The sequence below is a fragment of the Cervus canadensis genome, chromosome X (assembly GCF_019320065.1).
Source record: "Cervus canadensis isolate Bull #8, Minnesota chromosome X, ASM1932006v1, whole genome shotgun sequence".
NCBI lineage: Eukaryota > Metazoa > Chordata > Mammalia > Artiodactyla > Cervidae > Cervus > Cervus canadensis.
Window position 1 is genome coordinate 102350441 of NC_057419.1, and position 23852 is coordinate 102374292.

The 23852-nt window shown below is 41.6% G+C and overlaps 1 protein-coding gene across 11 annotated transcripts in view; it reads right to left on the bottom strand.

Annotated features, from left to right (window-relative positions):
- AFF2 (AF4/FMR2 family member 2) overlaps nt 1-23852 on the bottom strand; it is a 541148-nt gene that overhangs the window by 80902 nt on the left and 436394 nt on the right. For all 11 annotated transcript variants that reach the window (XM_043458359.1, XM_043458361.1, XM_043458360.1 and 8 more), the window contains one exon: nt 19882-19919. In XM_043458359.1, coding sequence (XP_043314294.1) covers nt 19882-19919 — 38 coding nt within the window. The remainder of the gene's footprint in view (nt 1-19881; nt 19920-23852) is intronic.

Consider the following 23852-nt stretch of genomic DNA (forward strand, 5'->3'; position numbering starts at 1 on the left):
GGCGGCCTTACAAATAGCTGTGAAATGAAGAGAAGTGAAAAGCAAAGGAGAAAAGGAAAGATATACCCATTTGAATGGAGAGTTCAAAAGAATAGCAAGGAGAGGTAAGAAAGCCTTCCTCAGCAATCAATGCAAAGAAATAGAGGAAAACAATAGAATGGGAAAGACTAGAGATCTTGTCAAGAAAATTAGAGATACCAAGGGAACATTTCAGGCAAAGACGGGCTTGATAAAGGACAGAAATGGTATGGACCTAACAGAAGGAGAAGATATTAAGAAGAGGTGGCAAGAATACACAGAAGGACTGTACAAAAAAGATCTTCATGACCCAGATAATCACGATGGTGTGATTACTCACCTAGAGCCAGACATCCTGGAATGTGAAGTCAAGTGGGCTTTAGGAAGCATCACTATGAACAAAGATAGTGGAGGTGATGGAATTTCAGTTGAGCTGTTTCAAACCCTAAAAGATGATGCTGTGAAAGTGCTGCACTCAATATGTCAGCAAACGTGGAAAACTCAGCAGTAGCCACAGGACTGGAAAAGGTCAGTTTTCATTCCAATCCCAAAGAAAGGCAATGCCAAAGAATGCTCAAACTACCGCACAATTGCACTCATCTCACACGCTAGTAAAGTAATGCTCAAAATTCTCTAAGCCAGGCTTCAGCAATATGTGAACCGTGAACTTCCAGATATTCAAGTTGGTTTCAAGAAAGGCAGAGGAACAAGAGATCAAATTGCCAACATCTGCGGACTCACTAAAAAAGCAAGAGAGTTCCAGAAAAACATCTACTTCTGCTTTATTGACTATGCCAAAGTCTTTGACTGTGTGGATTACAATAAACTATGGAAAATTCTAAAAGAGATCGGAATACCAGACCACCTGACCTGCCTCTTGAGAAACCTGTATGCAGGTCAGGAAGCACCAGTTAGAACTGGACATGGAACAACAGACTGGTTCCAAATCAGGGAAGGAGTACATCAAGGCTGTATATTGTCACCCTGCTTATTTAACTGATGTGCAGTGTACATCATGAGAAATGCCTGGCTGGAGGAAGCACAAGCTGGAATCAAGATTGCCAGGAGAAATATCAATAACCTCAGATATGCAGATGATACCACACTTATGGCACAAAGTGAAGAAGAACTAAAGAGCCTCTTGATGAAAGTGAAAGAGGAGAGTGAAAAAGTTGGCTTAAAGCTCAACATTCAGAAAACTAAAATCATGGCATCTGGTCCCATCACTTCATGGCAAATAGATGGGGAAACAGTGGAAACAGTGGCTGACTTTATTTTGGGGGGCTCCAAAATCACTGCAGATGGTGACTGTAGCCATGAAATTAAAAGACGCTTACTCCTTGGAAGGAAAGTTATGACCAACCTAGACAGCATATTAAAAAGCAGAGACATCACTTGCCAACAAAGGTCCATCTAGTCAAGGCTATGGTTTTTCAGTAGTCATGTATGGATGTGAGAGTTGGACTATAAAGAAAGCTGAGCGCTGAAGAATTGGTGCTTTTGAACTGTGGTGTTGGAGAAGACTCTGGAGAGTCCCTTGGACTGCAAGGACATCCAACCAGTCCATCATAAAGGAGATCAGTCCTGAATATTCGTTGGAAGGACTGATGTTGAAGCTGAAACTCCAATACTTTGGCCACATGATGCAAAGAGCTGACTCCATGGAAAAGACCCTGATGCTGGGAAAGATTGAGGGCAGGAGGAGAAGGGGACAACAGAGGATGATGGTTGGATGACATCACCGACTCAATGGACATGAGATTGGGTAAACTCCGGGAATTGGTGATGGTCAGGGAGGCCTGGGGTCGCAAAGAGTCAGACACAACTGAGTGACTGAACTGAACTGAAACAGCCATAAAACGGAATGAAGTACTGATTTATGCTACAGCATGAATGAACCTTGGAAACATGATGTTAAGTAAAGGAGGCCAAACACAAAAGGTCGCACATTATATGATTTCATTCAAATGAAAAAGGGAAACCCATAGAGACAAAAAGTAGGTTAGTGGTAAGGTCTGAGTGGAGGGGTAAATGGCAAGTGACTGCTGAATGGACACAGTGTTTCCTTTTAGGATGATGCAGATATTCTACAATTGATTGTAGTGACTGTTGTACAAATCTGTGAATATATTATGTGAATTACATCTCAAATAGCTCTTTTTAAAAAGTTTGTCATCATCTAAATAACACCACTTTCTATGTTTAAAATAGAGAAAAATTTTAAGAGAGCAGTAGACATTACAGGAGATGCTGATCTACACAAAATGGGTATTCATATTGATGTAATTCATTAGGCCATAACTCCAATTTTCCAATCACTTTACCTGCTTAAAATGGGCTGTGGCTTGAGGACTCTGCTTAGGATTGCTGTCCTGTTGATTCAGACTAGTGGCCCCTTTAGTGACCCCCTTGGTAAGCTAATGAACCTTCCAGGTTGTGCCCCCAGTGACTCCATATATCAACAGCAGTTGGGCCAAAGAAACTTGTTTCTGGCTCAGAGAGATATTGTCAAATGAGAATGAATTTGCTTTTCTTATTAATAAGTTGGCATCACTAATGCAACCTAAGTTTACTGATCCCAGCATATCTCTTAAGTAGATTTTGATGTTCTTTAGACAGAAGGCTTCCAGGTCAAATATGCTTGGGAAACACTACAATAACTTATATTCCTCTTCTGAGATATGCACAATGCCCATTAGAATATTAAGGGTTGGGACTTCTTTGGTGGTCTAGAGGTTAAGGCTGAGCACTTCCACTGCAGGGGGCACGGGTTCCATTTCTGGTTGGGGAATTAAGACCCCATATTCTGTGCAGCCCAGATAAAAAAAGACTGAAAATTCAACTTAGAAGAAAACTTTCAAACCCAGCATCCCCATATTTATTTGGTCACTCTGCACCAAACACACATGCACCCACACATGCACCTGTTTCTTTTGTTTCCTGCATAACAGCTGTTATCCTTCAAAACAGAATCCATGGACCACTCTTTGGGAAACACTAACTTAGCCCATCAACAACTGGTGAAAGGAAGATAAAACTATGACCTTGAAGCTTTTAGCATCTGAGTACATTATTTTCTTTTAAAGCATCACATTGTTGCATCGCAAAAGCCAACACAGTATTGTAAAGCAATTATCCTCTAATTAAAAATAACTAAAAAGTCAATGTCGAAAGGGCATCTCTTTAATAAATCTGTCACTGCAGTTTTATTATCCAAGAAAAAAAAAAATGAACATGGATACATAATGCTAAAATACAAACAACAGTGTTTTCTAGCACTTCCACACCTTGGTTCACACAGAAAAGGACTGAAATAGAATGATTTGTAGTCAAGAAACCCCAGGTCTCCTGGGTCCTGCCACCCCAAGTGTTACAAGGATCAGTAGACCTGCATTTCTGCAATCTATGCCACTAAAAAAAATGTGGGGAAGTTGTGTTTTCAAAAATCCATTGCAAAACTACCCTAATCTGGACATTGGAGAATTTGTGCAGAAACTAGCGCAATGGTTTTCATGTCACTGTGAGATTGACTATAGTTTCACTGAAGTGGTAGGAAGCAGGTAAAGCATCAGTTCAGTTCAGTTCAGTCACTCAGTCATGACTGACTCTTCATGACCCCATGGACCACAGCACACCAAGCCTCCCTGTCCATCACCAGCTCCCGGAGTTTACTGAAAGTCATCGCCATGGAATCGGTGATGCCATCCAACCATCTCATCCTCTGTCATCCCCTTCTCCTCCTGCCCTCAATCTTTCCCAGCATCAGGGTCTTTTCCAATGAGTCAGCTCTTTGCATCAGGTGGCCAAAGTATTGGAGTTTCAGCTTCAACATCAGTCCTTCCAATGAATATTCAGGACTGATCTCCTTTATGATGGACTGGTTGGATCTCCTTGCAGTCCAAGGTACTCTCAAGAGTCTTCTCCAACACCACAGTTCAAAAGTATCAGTTCTTCTGCACTCAGCTTTCTTTATAGTCCAACTCTCACATCCATACATGACTACTGGAAAAACCATAGCCTTGACTAGATGGACCTTTGTTGGCAAAGTGATGTCTCTGCTTTTTAATATGCTGTCTAGGTTGGTCATAACTTTCCTTCCAAGGAGTAAGCGTCTTTTAATTTCATGGCTACAGTCACCATCTGCAGTGATTTTGGAGCCCCCCAAAATAAAGTCAGCCACTGTTTCCACGGTTTCCCCATCTATTTGCCATGAAGTGATGGGATCAGATGCCATGATTTTAGTTTTCTGAATGTTGAGCTTTAAGCCAACTTTTTCACTCTCCTCTTTCACTTTCATCAAGAGGCTCTTTAGTTCTTCACTTTGTGCCATAAGTGTGGTATCATCTGCATATCTGAGGTTATTGATATTTCTCCTGGCAATCTTGATTCCAGCTTGTGCTTCATCCAGCCCAGCATAGGGGTGACTAAATACCAAATTGTCAAATCCAGGAACACAATTAGGTTTTATGAGATGTGAGATTCAGCATGGTTGCACCTACATAGCTAGCTGTTTTTCCCATCTTTAGTGAGATATAGTTAACACATATCATTGTGAAAGTTTAAGGTGTATAAAGGGCTTCTTTGGTAGCTCAGTCGGTAAAGAATCTGCCTGTAATGCAGGAGACCGGGGTTCGATCCCTGGGTTGGGAAGATCCTCTGGAGAAGGAAATGGCAACCCACTCCAATATTCTGCCTGGAAAATCCCATGGACAGAGGAGCCTGGGGGCCTACAGTCCATGGGGTCTCAAGAGTCAGACATGGCTTAGGGACTAAACCACCACTGCCAAGGTGTATGACATGATGATCTGACATATTATATTGTAAAATACCATATTATATTCCAAAATAGGGTTAGTTAACATATCCATCACCTCAAATAATTATCTTTTCTCTTTTTTTTGGTCTGTGTGGTGATTACTTTTAAGATCTACTAGGTTGGAGGCATGAGACAAGTGCTCGGGGATGGTGCACTGAGATGACCCAGAGGGATGGGATGGGGAAGGAGGTGGAAGGGGGGTTCAGGATGGGGAACACATATAAATCCATGGCTGATTCATGTCAATGTATGGCAAAAACCACTACAATATTGTAAAGTAATTAGCCTCCAACTAATAAAAATAATTGGGGGAAAAGAAAGATCTACTCTGTTAGCAACTTTCAAGTATCCAGATAGCATTGTTAACTATAGTCACCATGCTGTATATTACATCCCCAGAACTCATTCAACTTAAAACTGGAAGTCTGGACTCTTTGATCACCTTCATCCATTTCCCCTGCACCTGCCTCCTCTGGCAGCTGCTTATCTACTCTCTGTTTCTATGAGTTTTTTGGTTTTTTTTTTTTTTAGATTCCACATGTAAGTGAGATCAAACAGTATTTGACTTTCTCTGTCTTATTTCATTAGTATAATGACCTCAACGTTCACCCATATTGTCACAAGTGACAGGATATTTTTCTTTTTTGTGTGGCTGAATAAGATTCCATCAGATATAAAGTTGACCCTTGAACAACATGGGTTTGAGCTGCATGGGGCCACTTATATGTGGATTTTTTTCCCCCACTAAACATGTACTACATGATGAACAGTTGGTTGAATTTGACTGTATTTATACCTGGATTCTGACTGCATGGAGGGGTGATGGGAGCCCCAAACCTTCTGCTGTTCAGAGTCAATTGTACATACATCTTCTTTATCCATCCATCTGTTGATGGGCACTTAGGTGGCTTCCATGTCTTGGCTATTGTGAATAGTGCTGCAATGAACATTGGGGTGCATGTATCTTTTTGAATTACAGTTTTGTCTGGGTATATGCCCAAGAGTGGGATTGCAGGATCTAAAAGGTAGTTAAATTTTCCATTTTTATAAAGGCAATGTTTTATTTATTTACTTATTTTTATTTCTGTCTGTGCTGGGTCTTTTTTGTGTGCACAGGCCTTCTCTAGTTGCATTGCTCAGGCTTCTAACCATGGTGGGTTCTGTTGTTTTCGAGCCCAGGGTCTAGGGTGTAAGGGCTTCAGTAGTTGCAGCACGTGGGCTCAGTAGCAGGGGCTTAGTTGCTCCGAGGCATGTGGGATCTTCCTGGATCAGGAATCGAACTAGTGTCCCCAGCACTGCAAGGCAGATTCTTAACCACTGGACCACCAGGGAAGCCCTTTATTTTTGTTTTTTGTTTTTTTTAAGGAAACTTCATACTGTTCTCCATCGTTGACTGCACTTCCTAGGTGGTTCAGTGGTAAAGAATCCGCCAATGCAGGAGATGTAGGAGACACAGTTTGATCCCTGGGTTGGGAAGATCCCCTAGAGTAGAAAATGGCAACCCACGCAGTATTCTTGCCTGGAAAGTTCCATGGACAGAAGAGCCTGGTGGGCTACAGTCAGTGGGATTGCAAAGAGTGGGACACGACTGAGTGACTGAGCACACGCGCGCACACACACACACACACACACACACACACACACACAAGTAAGTAAGCATCTAGAAATCTGAGCAAGCAGGATTTCCATGCAAATGGCACAATGAGAACTGTTCATTGTAATAATCTTGTATGGGCTTCCTAAATCATGGAAGAAGGATTAGATTATGTGTGGCATTGTTTCTGGATCAGGGTATTGACACTCTTCTAACTCTTTGAAAAGCATTCTCTCTACACGTGGTAGTTTCATTAACCAGTTTATTTTGATTAACCAGAGCACTTCAGACACAGAAGTTTGTTTTTTTTTTTTTTTCAAACACAGAAATTTTGTTTTTATTATTTATTTGCTGCTTTTATTCTTGTTTTGGGGAACTTGAGGTATATTGAAGATTTTTGTAGCAGTAAAAATTCGTTCAAGGATCAGATCTCAGAAGCCTTCAAAAATGTGCTTTCATTTGAAAGACAAATCCAATTCGACATGAAGTTTCATTATGAAGAAACTGTTACATGTGATGACACTGGTTATTGAAAATTGAAATGAAGTGAGAGGAAGCTAACACCGACGTGTATGAGATTCTGCTTTCTTTGAATGACACAAAGAACTCAATATATCTAATCATCTCCGTTATGCCCACTGGGGACTGCGCTCTGGAGATATTGCACAGGGCTGCTTCTTGATTGCTGAAAACCCAAGTATTAAGCCATATGTCACCTACGTCAGTAGTTAAAAGAGCTTTCTGTGACTGCTGGATCCTGGGAATTGTTTTACTTTCCCTCTCTTGGTTAAAGTAAATCTTAGTAATAATCTGGGCACAAAATTCATAAAAGAACGGTCCCAACCAGTCAGCACAGACTGACATCTTGGCTTTTACACTTAATGTCTGAATTATTTTAAACCGAGTATTGGGTACTGGGCCCGTCATCTCTGATCAAGTTTTCTTGTACTCTGATCAGTGGCCCTAAGCAGAGAGACTTTGAACAGCTACACAAGTTGCTGTTGTCTTCTTCCTAGTATAGATTTTGCCTAAGAAGTTCAAGGGTTAAGATGCAGTATATACTTTGAGCATCTACTCTGTTCTGTCTCCTGCTCTTGTTCATATAACTATCCTTTCCTTCTCTCCACCCCCCCCCAACTCCCCTATATTCATGAATCAAATAAGCTTCCGAGTACCTTTTCTTCAGTCTAAAGAAGCAATGTCACCCCAAGGTTACCAGAGCCTTCTGATGTGTGGCTTCTCCATCAGTTTCCCCCTTCCTCTCCTCCACCCTGGAGGTTCAGTGTATCCTGTCTATACTGTTTTCAGTTTGTCCTTCCTGGAGTTTGGGAGCTGAGCTATATTTCTGAATTGGGGTCTCCTGTTCAGTTGGGCTGCACTGTGCTGTCAAGATAACTCTGGATTCTCTTTATAATTAAAAATGTCAACAAGCAGGAAATGATTGATGGATAAGCCATGCCTACTAAGGTAGTGTGAGAACTTCACTGCTAGTGTCACCATCTTCCTTCCATAACTCTGCCCTGTCATCCATCCTAGATCTGCAACGAGTCCTAGATCTCTGTGCCAAATTGCTTTTATGATCAGCAGATGAAGTAGAAACTACAGGGAGTCCTGCCACGATGAGTCAAATACTTAATGTATATGTTAAAAGCTAGAATTTGATTACTGACCTGTTAGTCAATAAGTTCCCAAAACAATTCAAAGTAAATTTCCTTAATCTGTCTGGTCCTTTCACCCTGCTTGAAGGATTGCTAATGAATGTGTTGCCTGAATGAACAGAAAGATGAAAGATTGGAAACTCACAGAGCAGCGGCCTGGATAACATGCCACAGACACCAGAAACCAGTTCGTCCCATGCAAAGTTTCCTCTGGAGTACATTCCTCATCCAGCGATGATTTTCCAATAAAATCAGCCTCAATTTTTGCAAGCATAAGAGCAATCCCCAAGAGAGGAGATCGGGCAATTCAATCCTAGGAAATGCTGTATGAGGCAAAATGAACCTTGAAGCAGTGTTATTTCCTAAAAACAAGGTCTTGTTTTTTAGTTTCTTTCAGACACATCGATATCCAGTGAGGAATTTGTTTTTTAAACTCCATCCACTGAGATGTGACCAAATAATTTAATTACTTCCATATTCATGAAAATAATATGAGATGAAAGTAGGCTTGTTTCGTTTCACTGCTCCACAGAGTTATTGTCTAAACCCTTGTGGCTTAAAGCCCAGCTCCCTTAGAGATGCTCACTTTGGGACTATCAGCCAATGGGAACAGTGACCAAAGGCTTCTTCATGCTGTGATGGTGAAGCGTGTCAGGGAGGAGGAATGGAGATCAGAAGTTTCTCAGATTTCCCACCACTAAGGACAAGGACAAACATGTGGGTGTCCCATCCAGCTAGTTTCTGCGCATCAAGATGGCCTTTCAAAAAATCAGAACTATCACGTGTTGTCAGCTGTTAACTGAATGACCTCTCTGTTTTCACTCAGTCACGTCTGACTCTTTGCAGCCCCATGAACTGTACCCGCCAGGCTCTTCTGCCCATGGAATTCCCCAGGCAAGAATACTGGAGTGGGTTGCCATTCCCTTCTCCAGGGGATCTTCCTGACCCAGGGATCAAACACATTTCTCCTGTATTGCAGGCAGATTCTTTACCATCTGAGCCACCACAGAAGCTCCTTCATTTCCCCCACCACGCCTTCCCTTCAAAATCCAAAGCAGGACTATATCCTGAGTAGGAAGGTGGGTAGAGATCAGAAACTTCACCTGAGATGGAAAATTCTAGCTCTGTAAACACAGGACAAGTAATGTTAAAATGCCTCAGAGTTAAGCTTATATGGAATATTGATGCTTTTTAAAAAAAGCTGGTTTCCTTTCTAGGAAAAGTTAGTAACTTACATGAAGACTAACAAGGATTCAGTGATTGTCCAAATGGCAGTATAAAATCAGGCTTCCTATGAGACTAATCTCATACTCATGAACCACGAGAGTAAAAGTTCAGAGTCATATCCTTAGACTCCTGCACTCATTGATTCAACAAATACTGAGCACCTACTGTATGCCAGCTCCCAAAGAGTTGGACATGACTGAGCGAGTAACACTTTCACTGGATGCAGGGACTGCTGAGGTACTAAGTTTCTTTTGTTTAGTCGCTCAGTCCTGCTTGACTCTTTGTGATCCCACGGACTCTGGCCTGGCAGGCTCCTCTACTAGAGTGGGTTGCCATTTCCTGCTCCAGGGGACCTTCCTGACCCAGGGATTGAACCTGAATCTCCTGCATTGCAGGTTGATTGTTTACCACTGAGCCACCTGGGAAGCCCTCACTGTCTTGATTAACCACTTTTTCAACACCCATGACTCTAAATCATTGTCCTGGATTAGTTTTCAAAACTTCAACCCCAATTCAAAGGTCTACCACCCATCACTAAGGACCAGCAGAAGAGCCCCATGTTCGTGGTGGAACTCCCCAAGAGGATCTTTCCGCTGTCTCTGTGCCACCATGATGTCACCGCAGATGGGCTCAGCAGTGCTCAGCTCTGTGATTGAAGGACAGCCCTCATTTGGGTGGATTTAAAAACATGTATCATTTTCTAGTTGCATCACATATGAACACAGATGTTTCTGTACTAGGAAATAGTATATTCTTCCTGTATCTTTTAAATGTCCTCCTCTACAATCTTGTTTCAATCACATCAAAATCATCTTCAGAAGTAGGTGGGGCTTAAATTATATATGAATGCATGTATATGTTTAGAGAGAGTATATACAAATCTACAGAGATCTTCAAAGCAAGTGCCAGCTTGTCTAATTTGCTTAGTAAACCCACACATCTTGTTTTGAGGGCAGTTTACCTTTCACTTAGCCAATGTGGGTAGTAATACACATCTCCAGCTGGTGGCAGAGAGACGAATAGGGTGTGCTTCTCCAGGGAGATGCTGTTATTAGCAGATTCCTGGCCATTCCCATTGTAGGATTTGATAACGCAGAGACCAATGGGTGTGGAGGAGGTCCAATTGATTGCCCAGGGCTTCCCTGTCAGTAACTCACAGGACTGCCATGGAGGTAGACAGCCATTCACTCCCTGAAGCTGCTAACAAAATAAGCAAAATGCCATGAGTTTTCTGAAATAATTTCCCTGACTACTTGAACCCCACATGTGGGAATGTGGGACTAAGAGGAGGAAGGCAGTCAAAATATTAGGGGGTGATGAGGATAGAGGAATGGGCACTGAAAAAAAGACCTGCAGCACCACCAGCAATGATTCTGTCTTGGAATTATTTACCATGGAGCATGAGGGTAGATGGATGTACAGGGTGTATAAATGTATGTGCATGTAAAAACTGGATTATAATGACACACAATCTACTGCCATGCTTGTAAATTCTACAAATGGAAACATTTTCCTGTGGAAGAGTGATTTACCTTTTTTTTTTTTTTAATGTTGACTCTCTACATAACTGCTGTTGGTTTAGGCAAAAGCTTTAATAAAGTAGAAACTATGTGTTTCTTATTTCATTCCATGGCCAAAGTAAGTCATTCCTCTGTTCTCAGTCTCCCCAATCTGGTAGTCAACTAAATAACTTATGACCCCTGGCTCCTGACTTTGAATGTGTGCTGCAGTAGATGGAAGATAGATTTAGTGTTCAGAGGCCTGTGCATGTTACCAAGGGGGCATGCGTCATTTCTCTAGAAACAAAAATAGCCCTACTGTGCAGAATCAGACACGACTGAGTGACTTTCACTTCACCACTTCACCACTGTGCTTATACTTGTAGATTGATAAAAAAACATTCAGAAAGAATTTTTATATTTGTAGAACAAATTCAGAAAATGAAGTTAAAATAATAGGGTTATGTGTCATGCCTACCAAAAACACTATGTTTCATTGTAGTCTACATGTTTGAATAACGTGAAAGGCACTGTATGAAAACTTTTTTCAAATGTAAAAAACAATCCAGGGTCGGTAAAGACACAAGGGAACAGCTGGAAGCTCAGAAATGCCCTGCAGGAACTCAGATTTACATACAAGGATTAGCCTGATGTAATCAGAAAGATTTGATGTCTATTTCTCTGCAAACATTTTTAAAAGGGTGCCTTATAATCCATTCCTAACTAATTCGCACCTTTAACTTTCTAGAACAAAAGAATCCTTTTAGCATTTTCTTAATTGTGTCTACTGTGCTACTATCCTCTTCATGCCCAAAGTGGGGCCCCAGTCTTTGGCAGTGTGATACTTCTGGTAAACTTGGTGTTTCCTGCTCCTGTGATATACACCTCCTCTCCTTAGTTGCCTTGACCTCCCAGACGCTGCTCAAAACACGCATGTGCTTTCCTGTGGTCGTGCGTTTTGCAAACGTTGTTCTCTTCTGAATGATTTCACCCCCACTGTTCACTGGGACTCCTGCATCCCAATCTCTGAGAATGCTGCACGTGCTTCAGTTGCAGAGCCTGTGTATTCTATAGGGTGATGATTGTCCATTTCCTCCCAGAGTGCGCCGACTTTCCTGGCAGAAACTTTCCTTAACTCCTTTCCCTATCAACGGAGACTGGCACAGAGTAGGTGCACAATTCATGTTTGTAAAAGAACACATGGCATGATTTGTTGGAATCTTAAGCAGACCAGCCATGAGCTTCTGAGTTTTCAACAGTTTTCTGAAAGATCGCTGAATGGTAATGTTAAAATTCTAGGTGTAACTCTTACATCTCAAAAACTGAGTTGGGGCTTCCCTTCTGGCTCAGTGCTAAAGAATCTGCCTGCCAATGTAGGAAACATGGGTTTGATCCCTGATCCAGGAAGATCACACATGCAGCAGAGCAACTAAGCCCATGCACCACAACTATTGATCATGTGCTCTAGAGCTCGTGCTCCGAAACACAAGAAGCCACCACAATGAGTAGTAGCCCCTGCTCACTGCAACTAGAGAAAAGCCCAAGCAGCAATGAAGACCCAGCACAGTCAAAATAAATTAAAAACAAAGACTGAGTTGACTTCTGTGCATAAATTAAACAAACTCATCCATTCTTGTCTAAGCAGCAAATGCTAATAAGCTCAGAGTTAGAAAATAACATGCTACTTTATGAATTATTGTATGATGATGTGTTTTGGGAATGTTGTCCCTTAAAATGTGGCTGAATTTCCTTTAAAAATGGTTTGATTGCACCTTGGCTGGCTAGCTTGAGGCCACTGTGTTGCACCAATAAATGGGTGGTTTTATTTCTATGCTTTATATTTCTGTGTTATTGTCATGGTTCTTAGTATCAATTCACCACTTAAAGAAAAAAAGGTTCTCACCAAACTCTTAGAAAGATGAGTGCTGATAATAAGACAAAGCAGCAAGCCTGAAGTTTTGCAGAAACTCTTTCTTATGAAGGTTAAAGTGCCTGCAACTGTGCTGAGTCATTAATTTTTGAAGCATTTCTTGCCATATTCTCAGAAACCAAACTGTTACCAAAGTTAGATAGTAAGACTTTTAAAGTCAGCAACAGATTGATAGGCATTGAAAGTGACCATGTGGGTGCCAGCAGGTGATGAGAACACCTTGTTCAATGTGGAGGGAGCTGCTGAAATGTCAGGGTCTCAGCTCTCTGGGTCTCAGCTGTCTCCTCTGAGATGGCCTAGGTGATACGATTCCAACCACCAAGGAAAAGGCGGGTGTCCAGAAATCTGCTCAAGTTTCATTAGCTGTCAAGATGACTGCTAGAACCTTCTGTCTCCAGTTATAGCTATCTGGACAACATAGAAAACACCATTTATTTTACAGAGCTGTTTAGAAAAAGGTTTTATTGTTATCTTTCCTTGATAGCTCAGTTGGTAAAGAATTCGCCTGCAATACAGGAGACCTCGGTTTGATTCCTGGGTCAGGAAGATCAGCTGGAGAAGGGATAGGCTACCCACTCCAGTATGCTTGGGCTTCCTTTGTGGCTCAGCTGGTAAAGAATCCACCTGCCATGTGGGATACTTGGGTTTGATCCCTGGGTTGGGAAGATCCCCTGGAGAAGGGAAAAGCTACCCACGCCAGTATTCTAGCTTGAAGAATTCCATGGACTACAGTTCATGAGGTTGCAAAGAGTCAGACACAACTGATCAGCTTTCACTTCCACTTCCCTTTAACTACCCTTAAAATGGCCAGAGATGATTGGAGGCTGACTATACTTTTGTTGACGTCATAGAAAGCACAGTGATGGCTGCTGGCTTCAGGGATTTCATTCAGAGGGACCCAACCTTCAGTGTCTCTGACCATCATTGAGAACTGCTGCTCAGGACACCTACAAGTGATAACAATCATCGAGAGTATGACACTTGTAAAAGACACAGGAGGTAGTCTATCATTTCAGACCTGGGGGATTTCTTTCCCTCCTGTGGTTGACTTTTTCAATAATCTGCTCATCTTGAATACTCCTGTTAGAGACTGGATGCCAATTTTTAGGTCCTAGGTTTCTCAAACTACCTACAGAGGCCAGGCCTCCACGTGGTCCTTTTATTTCACATGGACCAGAGCTTCTGATTCTGTGTCCCATGAAACATGGTGCTGGATAAAGGTGCCCTCTGCTCCAACACATTTGGGAAAACTTGGGTTAGGCAAAGATAAGTTGGCCAACTCAGGACCTCTCTGAGCCTGCAGTATTCACAAGGCACTCCAGGGAGGGGATGGTGCAATGTCTGCCATGCTCCGTGGTGCTGGAGCCTTTTGTTCCTAAGGAAAACAATCCCACCTGACTCAGCAGAACACAGTACAGAATCCAAGGCCTTACCCTCCAGAGAGGGGGATGTTCTGCATGCCTGTGATGTGTGTGTGTCCAAGACGACCAAAGAGATACGGACTCCAATCACAAAATCACCTTTGTTCATAGGGCTCATCTAGAGGCTCAACCCAACATCCTTGAAGTTATATTAATCTAACATATTCCTTTAAAACTTAAACAATGTGGTTTGTCCCTCATTTCATGAATGCATAAGGCAGAAATTAACAGAAAAAGTATTATGTGTGTATGTGCATGTGTGTGTATAAACACATGTATTGTATGTGTAATGTTTATAATGCATGTGCTTGTATGCATCTCCATGAAACTAACATCAAGTATTTCCTCAAATAAACATAACTGTAAAACACAATTTCAGGCTTTAGCTAATGTTAAAGAGGTGGAAGAACCATATAAATAATGTTGCTGAGGTCTGTAGGAAGGAATGGACATATCCGATTTCATACTATGAGCTAGTGTTAGGTTCAGGACTAGACCCCAAGTCCAAGGGTGGTTCGTTTATGCTTAGTAACTAACTAGTGGACTAATGATGAGTCACAGTAAAAAGGTAGAGGTCTTCAATGCTATCCAACTCTATCAAGCTCATTCTTTTATCTGGATAAGCTCCGAGGGCCCTAAGTCATCATTTCTTTGGAGCCTCAGTTCCCAGTCGGTCCCTTTACTGTCTGCCACCTCAGCACCAGTTTCTCAAGCCAGCACTCTCTGAAGTCCTGGTACTAATGTCTCTTCCTCTGCTCCCCTCCCCCAGCTTCTCCAATAGTGATAACTAGAAGCACTTCTGTCCTGAGAGCTTCCCATGTACTTTATCTGTCCCCCACTTAGCAAACCTCTCTCTATCTTGTATTTAGTTCTTTACAAACCGATTTTATCTTTCCTCCTGGACTCTAAACTCCTCGAGGGTAAGACCTGTGTCAGATTTATTTTTAATTCCCTCAGCATCTATCACAGTTCCCGGAATGCTGGAGATCTTCAATAAATATTCATTGGATGAATAAATGAATAATGTACAAACATCACGGTCAGGAAAATCTTTGTGGCCATTTGTCATTTTCAATAATGAAACCACCATATCTGTAAGATGGATCGGTTCCTAAATAAAGCTGCAATTTCCTAAGCAGAGTGGATTCAGATCCTGATTTGTGAAAGACAACCATCACGTTGTTTAACTTTGTTAACGTGTAAATGCAAGGAAGAATTTTATGCTTGATAACTGCTTCTCCTTCCACCCCCTTCTCTCTCTCTTTTGGTAACAGATGTCAACCTCGGTTAGATTCAACTCAACTTATTAGTGCATGGCATTTAGCCAAAAGCAATTCACATTTGCAGAAGTGTACTATCACATATGTCTTAATAACAGAAATGTGTTTTTTTTTTTAAATGTATGTGATAAGTCACATATGGTAAAAGAAATCTGTACATCTCTCAGGCCTTATTTCCACAATGAAGCTTGAAGATAATTGCTGCAGAATGTTCACATACAAGTGAAAGTCTCTCTAACACATTAAAGAGGCACAGTTTGAACATACTAATCAAGCTTTGATACCAGCATGGTTCCAATTGACTGATAAGTACAATAGTATCTCTTGTCCTGATCACTGATCTTAAGAATACACAATTTTGATTCTTATCCTCAGAGGTAATACTGAATGTTTCAAGGTAAAGTCATTAGTGTATCCAGGTACATTATGTGCTTATATTCACTAAGCATATATTTAATTTCTCCTTTGTATGGAGTGTAATTAACATGTACCACCCTCTCCCTATGGTGATGAAAGAAGCTTACAACCATGAAGTTATTAAAAAGAAATTAAACAAGTGGTTGAGAAATAGGGAGGGAGGAGATGAACCTTTACTGGAGAAAATATGCAAACTAAATAATATTGTGAATCATTTACCCTCACTTGAACTGAAAGCTTACCCAGCCTTAGTTAAATCTTGGGAAGTAACAGAATTATAGAAAATGCCTTTTGCAAGATATCCATCTACACACAACTTGGAAGATTACCATTACACTGTAGCTATGTATTTACTAGTTTCTGAGGCATCACTGTCCCATGAATGGATCTCATATCCATGATGATCTTCAAAGATCTTGAATTTGGAGTGGTTTCTGTACTCTGAATGAGGATTAGGTGATATATCGGCTGCAGAAAGTCCCGAACACAAGATGAGAGCTCAGTAAATATAGTGCCTACTCAATGTTTTTGGAGAAGGAAATAGCAACCCACTCCATTGTTTCTGCCTGGAAAATCCCATGGACAGAGGAGCCTGGTAGGCTACAGTTCATGGGGTCACAAAGAGTCAGACATGACTGAGCCATTGAGCACTCAGTGTTTCAGAGGGCAAAAAGAGAAAGGTTCATAGTTTAACAGTCACTGTCATAGAAAAGCTTACATGTGCACTTTTGCCTACCTGACTAACCAGAGCAGGGGTCAGCAAACTGTAAAGAGCCAGATAGGAAATATTTTTGGTTTGTTGGTTTGCACAGTCTCAATTCTGCCACTGTAACACAAACGGAGCTACAGACAATTTGGGAAGAAATGAGTGTAGCTGTGTGCCATAAAACTTCTTTTATGGACACTGAAATTTGAATTTAATATAATTTCTACATGTCATGAAATAGTATTCTTTTGAATTTTTTCCCCACCACTTGCCAAACTCTGCACCAATCACACATAATGATCATCTGTATCTATCTGTGTTCATCCTTAGTTGTAAATGATGCCTCTAGATCTCCACTTTTCCAACAAGGCTGAACATTCTTTCCAATGTATGGCCCCACAAATGATTGTGTGTTAATTCTCGTGTACAAGATCAAGCCAATAAGTGGTCAAAGGCAATGCAGTTAGTATAAACCAGAGCAATGTGGTAATATTTAACATGTGGCATGAGTCAGAAGACCTTGAGAGTCCCTTGGACAGCAAGGAGATTGAACAAGTCAATCCTAAAGAAAATCAACCCTGAATGTTCATTGGAAGGACTGATGGTGAAGCTGAAGCTCCAATACTTTGGCCACTTGATGTGAAGAGCTGACTCACTGGAAAGGACCCTGATGCTGAGAGAGATTGAGGGCAGGAGTAGAAGGGGATGATGGAGGATGAGATGGTTGGATGGCATCATCTACACAATGGACACGAGCTTGAACAAACTCAGGGAGATGGTGAAGGACAGGGAAGTCTGGCATTCTGCAGTCCATGGGGTCACAGAGTCAGACACAATTTAGCAACTGAACAACATGAGTCAGAACAGACGGACACCTTGCTCAGTTACAACACAAGAGTCCTTCAGTCCTGATGCTCCACTAGGGTCTTATTAAGCCTCCAGGCTGGATTCCTGAAAGAACTGCTTTCTGGGATACACCCAATTTGTTTACTTGTCTATTAATTCAAAAAACGCACATCAAACCCTAACCCTACTTAGGGTCGCAGTGCATTATGTCTGACAGAGACATATTAGAAAGGGAAAGAGGACCGCCATACACAAAACTGTTTAAAGCCTTGTTTCTGCTCTGCCATCAGGCAGTGTAATTGAACCATTCTCTGAGCTGAGATTCTTGTCCCTGAGCTGAGGTCTTGAAGAAGCCTCTCTTTTTAGAGTCCTCAGATGGTTGTGGCTAGGCAACTGAATTAGGTAGCAGGTATTACGTACCAAACACAACAAGACACTCAAACTCACACTGAGAGTGGTTTCTTACTTAATTAGAAGACAATTCTAAACACCTACCAGTTGGTTGTGATTTAGGCTTATTACTAGACAGATTTTCAAATATATTTAAAAATAAAATATTGTTTTATGTTCTATTAGTAATCCTTTGGCTCTTCTACTTTTCCTGTTTTCTCTTTACAACATTCCTTAAAGTGTTAGACATTAGATAGAGTCTGTACTGTGAATTAACCAAACTCATAAAAAATGTAATTATCTGTAGGGTAGAATTCTCACAAGGAACAGACAGAAAACTGGTCCTACTTCCAGGCCATTAGAGTGTAATTAAATGCAGCCCTGTATGTTGCCAGTGGGCTGTCTTGTGCATGCAAAGATGGAGCTTGGGATTTACTTCCTATTGGGCAGGCTTGAACTTGGAGATGTTTGTCCCATTGAGGGCCAGATTTACACTCCTCCAGACCCTGCCCCATCCCTTGTGACCTAGGGCATACATCTGCCTGTGGGTGGACTGGAGGAAGGGGTGCAGTTGGACTGTGGGAAAGAAGATCACTAATGGCTCACTGAGGGACTCAAGTTCTGGCCTTGGCCTCATTAGCACCATCCTCTAATCCACGGAGCTTGCCTGCCACAGGCTCGCAGTAGAGAAGCCTTCCAGGCATAGACAGAAAAGAAATTAGGCTGCAGAGACGATTGCACCCCCTACAAAACAACCAGACAACAATTCGGCTACTAAAAATGCTCCCATAGACAACTATAGCAAAATACATCTCCAGACCACAGATAGCCCTCCAGAGGCTACAAAAGGCTGATAAGGAATATTCTGAGGCCTCAGAAAACAAAATTTAAACACAAAGTACAAAAGAAAACCTTTTGAAAAAATGAATCAGAACTTGCATTTAATGGTGTGCTAAACACTACCCTGGTGACTTGGAAAAGTTAATTATTTTTACAAAACACAAGCAGCCCTCTTGTCATCGGCATTAGCTGATCCATTCTCCCAGAAACTATTAAAAATCCAATGCACTCCCAACTATATAACTATATATATCCAACCCCATCAATAGTAACATTAAATGTGAATGGATTTAACAATTTAGCCAAAAGGCAGAGACTGCCAGACTGGAGGAAAAAACAAGATTTAACTATATGCCATCCACAGGAGACACACTTTATATTAAAAGCTACAAATTAAAAAAATAAATCAATGTGCTTCCATTCCTGCATTTGGTATCTACTATAGCGGAAGTTGCCTGACATAGATTAACACGTTGTAGTTCCTAGAGATGTGATGTCACTCGACCCGTAGTAACCCAGCAAATAGAGCAGGTCTTCCCTAGCCCACATGCTGGTGGAACTGGTATGCATCATAACATGGTAATCAGATGTCATGAAGCCAAATGACAAGACAGACATCTTTAATTTGAAAGTCTCCCTTCTGGAGGAGACAGGATGTACTATATTTAAAAGACTGCTGTGCAGCTTGTTTATAATTTAAGAGTGTCTCATAAAATGCCTTGGAAATAGCTCTCTGTTAGCTAGAAAAGCCTTCGGTTAAATATATTTTTATGAGCTTTTCATTAACAGAGTGCCGAGGCCTTGATGCCGAGGTGCCAAAGCTCCCCACGTGGCTGGAAATCACTTGGCACATTTTCAGTCACTTACGTCTCTGTCATAGGTCCAAGGTTTGCAATTAAAAATGTAATCTTTTTAGCATGTGCAAAACCCAAAGGCTTGAAGTACTATGCATTGAATATGATTATAATAGTATTTGGCAGCTATTCATGGATGGCACATATTAATTTATGTAAACCAGGCATAACTTGGAGCACTTCCTCATCGGGACCACAGGAAAAATTGAAAAGCTGGTCCCTGCTCATTGAAGGTTTTTTTTTTTCTCCCTGCTTGTTTTGGTTTTTGTTTTTAAATTGTCACGAATAGAGATGAACTCAAAATCAAGGTCTCTTTATGACCTTTTTTCACATGCTTGGAGTCCATTCAAATTAACATTTCCAACTAATAAAAAAAATAACTTACTTCACAGGATTATTCTTAGCTTTTGCCTTTTCAACAGCCTGTGAACAGAAGAAAAAAATGCAATTAGACAACATTAGCAGGCATAATCTTTGCAACTAGTTACCAAAACAATAAGCAATATAAGATGCTCTTCAGAAACGTGAGGAGTTAACCAAGGCAGGCTGCTGGAGATAAGCAGGCCGGAGGCACAGAAAGCAATTTCCCTCTCCTGGGGAGCATGGTTACCGGTCCAAGCACAGCTTTCAGACACAGGCAAGCATGGCCACAGTTGCCTGGGAAGTTCAGCAGTGCCCATGCGAGTGGGCCCTTAGGCTCATGACTCCATCCTCCTCTTCTCATCTTTCCCTTCCATTTTTTTTAAACCTGAGCCCTGTGCTTCTGGAAAACAGAGATCATGAAGAACTCCCCCACTCTACTCCATCCTTTCATGTTCTGGAAAACAGCTCATTTCAAAGGACCACACTGCTGTCCACATGCTGAGACTCAGTTCCATCCTTCCTCCTGACTCCCCTAAATTTCCTGGATGGTTTGCCTTTCTATTTGGTCTGACCATCTGTTGATCACTGTAAAGGGACTTATGACTTACAGAGATCTTGTCTCTTGGGTAAAATAGAACAGAGACTCTGGTTTATTGTTTCTTTTTTTCTGTGTGTGTGTTTTCAGCTCAAATAAATTGAGATATATACTCACTAAGGAGAGCAGGTCTTTGAAATGGACCTGTGAACTTTGTTTATGCTTGACTTATGACTGAAATTTTAGAATGAAAACTATAAGCTCTCTGTGTCTGTCTGTATGTTTATATGTCTGTAATTCAGAAAAGTCTTTCCTTCTAATTATGTGAATATGTAATACTTTCCTATCTCTGGATAATACTAACCAATTAGATTTTAAATCCCTTACACTAAAGGAGCTCTATTGTGATTGACTTAGAGATAAGTATTCACATAATTGGCCATTCCCAATACTTCAGAGGGGCTTCCCAGGTGACTCAGTTGGTAAAGAATCTGCCTGCAATGAAGGAGACAGATGCCGGTTTGATCCCTGGGTCGGGAAGATCCCCTGAAGGAGAAAATGGCAACCCACTCCAGTATTCTTGCCTGGAAAATCCCATGGACAGAGGAGTCTGGCAGGCCACAGTCCATGGGGGTCACAAAGAGTCAGACACGACTGAGCGACCCAGCATGCAGGCACACACACCATATTTTAGAAATATCCTCCTCCTCCGCATGCACCTGCTTGGCTTATGACAGGATGGGGAGGAAAGCACAGAGGGAATGGTCATGGGGACATCTGGGGATTTTTAGATCCAGGACGGGAAACTCTATACCCTGCATTGCTCCAGCCACCTGGTTGCACCTGCCTGGTGATAGCAAGGCCAAAGTACCCATTTCTAAAATCATTTTTATTAGCAGACACCACAAAAAGGCAAGAGCTGACAGACAGCTCGGATCAATTTCCTTCCATGGAACCTTTAAGAAAACACACACCAAATCATCGAAATGAGGAAATCTCTGGGCCTCTCGGCCTGCGTCCCTTAGACATGGAGCCTGGTCCCACTTTATTGCTGAACCCATTGATCTGCGTACAGTCCATTTATCATTCATGAAAAGAGCTAGTGATCTTCACAGTATATTAGAAGAAACAACTCAGATCATCTGTCAACAGCCCTCTTATTTCTGTTTCCCTCTCCACAGGGATTGCATCTCCTTCGATTCTTCTGGAATTAAAATGTTGCTAAGCAACACAGCTGGGGGCGCTGATGGCAGAATGGCTACAGTCTATCAAACTGTTTAAGCACCTGGAGGGTTTTAGTGATGATTTTTTTCATACTTCTGTAGCATAATTATGTAATCAGAACAAAACTAGTACTCCCCCAGATTCTTTTAGACTGTAGAAATAACATTCAGAATGGTGAGCGCTGAAGCAGTGGTTCACCAACCTCGGGGTTCTTTGGACCCTTTTAAAAGGTATACACTTGGAGACCTTTATATTTGTGAACCCTGGAGGTGGGTGATGGCTAAGAGATGAAGAGAATACTGTTACAAATTAGAAGGCAGAAGCAACCATGTGTAACAGAGATGATTTATAATCTAACATTGGATTGACATTCTGAGTGACCAGTGCATAAGCATATCGAACCTTTCAATCCATAACAACAACCCAATGCACTTGGAAGCAATTTGTTTGAAATCAATGAAATATTTCCTCAGTTTAGACATTACTGTTGGAAATCCAAGTCCTTTTCTTCTATTAAGTCTCAGATTCTATTGCTAGATCAGTTCAGTTCAGTCACTCAGTCGTGTCCGACTTTTTGGGACCCCATGGACTGTAGCCTACCAGGCTCCTCTATCCATGGGATTTTCCAGGCAATAGTACTGGAGTGGGTTGCCATTTCCTTTTCCAGGGGATCTTCCCGACCCAGGGATTGAACCCAGGTCTCCCACATTGTAGACAGAGGCTTTACCATCTGAGCCATGAGGGAAGTCCATTGCAAATACCCATTAATATTTGGGTACGTTTTTTTTCCCTGGTGGCTTGGAGGGTAAAGAATCTGCCTGCAATGCAGGAGACCCAGGTTTAATCCCTGGGTCAGGAAGATCTCTTGGAGAAGGAAATGACAACCCATTCCAGTATTCTTGCTTGGAGAATTCCATGGACAGAGGAGTCTGGTGGCTACAGTCCATGGGGTTGCAAAGAGTCAGACATGACTGAGCGACGAACACTTTCACTTTTCACTTTGGCTTGATAGGCAAAAGTTATTTTCTCACCACCTGTGCCTAAGGTTGAATTTTCGCAAATGGTGGAATCATAAGAAAGTGAGGGAATGAGGTAACAGGTGAAAATGAGGAAACAAGGAGAGTGTCTGTCTGGCCCGTCATCCCTCACAGGTGTTTAGGATATGAATGCCTATCTCTGAGCAATCCCTTAAAGGGTGCTGAAAGGAAGAGCCAGTTTCTGGCAAGGAGTCCGGGCAAGACCTTGACCATCACTACAGAATGTAGCCAGGCTGCATACCGACGTCTGCCTTTTCTATCACATTTTCTCTCCCAGTCCCAGCTGGTGGAATAAGACAGGGCAGTAGGCTGAAGACAAGCCATTGTGGGAATAGCTGAATCTACTTTTCTGAATCCCTTAAAATCCAAACTAATCTGTTCCTGAAGAAGAAAGGTTACCATGAAATAATGGGCATGGGGTTCCAGTGGTTTTCCTTTTTTATTACTATCATTTTGGCCGTGCCACGGGGCATTCAGGATCTTAGTTCCCTGACCTGGGATGGAACCTGCACCCCCTGCAGTGGACTGTCAGGGAAGTCCCTGTGGTTTCCTTTTAAAGCAAGCTAGATGTGATGGGCTGAGCATGCCACTGGCAGGAGATGGGAAGGAGAGAAATCAAAGTGACATTGCTTAACCTAGCTTTGATTCAGTGACACGCTTTTGAAAATGTCCTCTCTTCTCTGTGCATCAGGACTTTCAATTAGACCCAGTTATTTCCCTCTGATCAGGAGGTACATAATCATGTTCAAGGCCAGTCTCTTTGAAACATATGTCTTTTTATATAGCCATTATAGGAAAATAACTTCATTCAAATTAATTTTTTCTGGGTTGCTTGGCTATTGATGGAAAATATCTATGCTCAGAGGTTCCCCCCCCTTTGGAATTTAACCCAGGATCATTTCAGAGTCCCCACAGCTCTAGTCATATGCTCTCCTGTCATCTTCCCATGTGCTCATCTCCAAACGATATGGTTGCAGGGAATGTCTGCCAGGCACGAGAAACAGCTCACCATTTGTGTTCTCCACTTTCACTGTATTTTGACTTTGTTTTATATATAATATAAGGAATTCTTAAGAGACTACAAAGAAAAATTAAGTGAATTATTTGAGTGCAAAATATACGTTAATACTTTAAGGCAAATAAAAATACTTTAAGGGAAAATAATTAAGTCTACAAAATATACAAGGAGAAAATTCC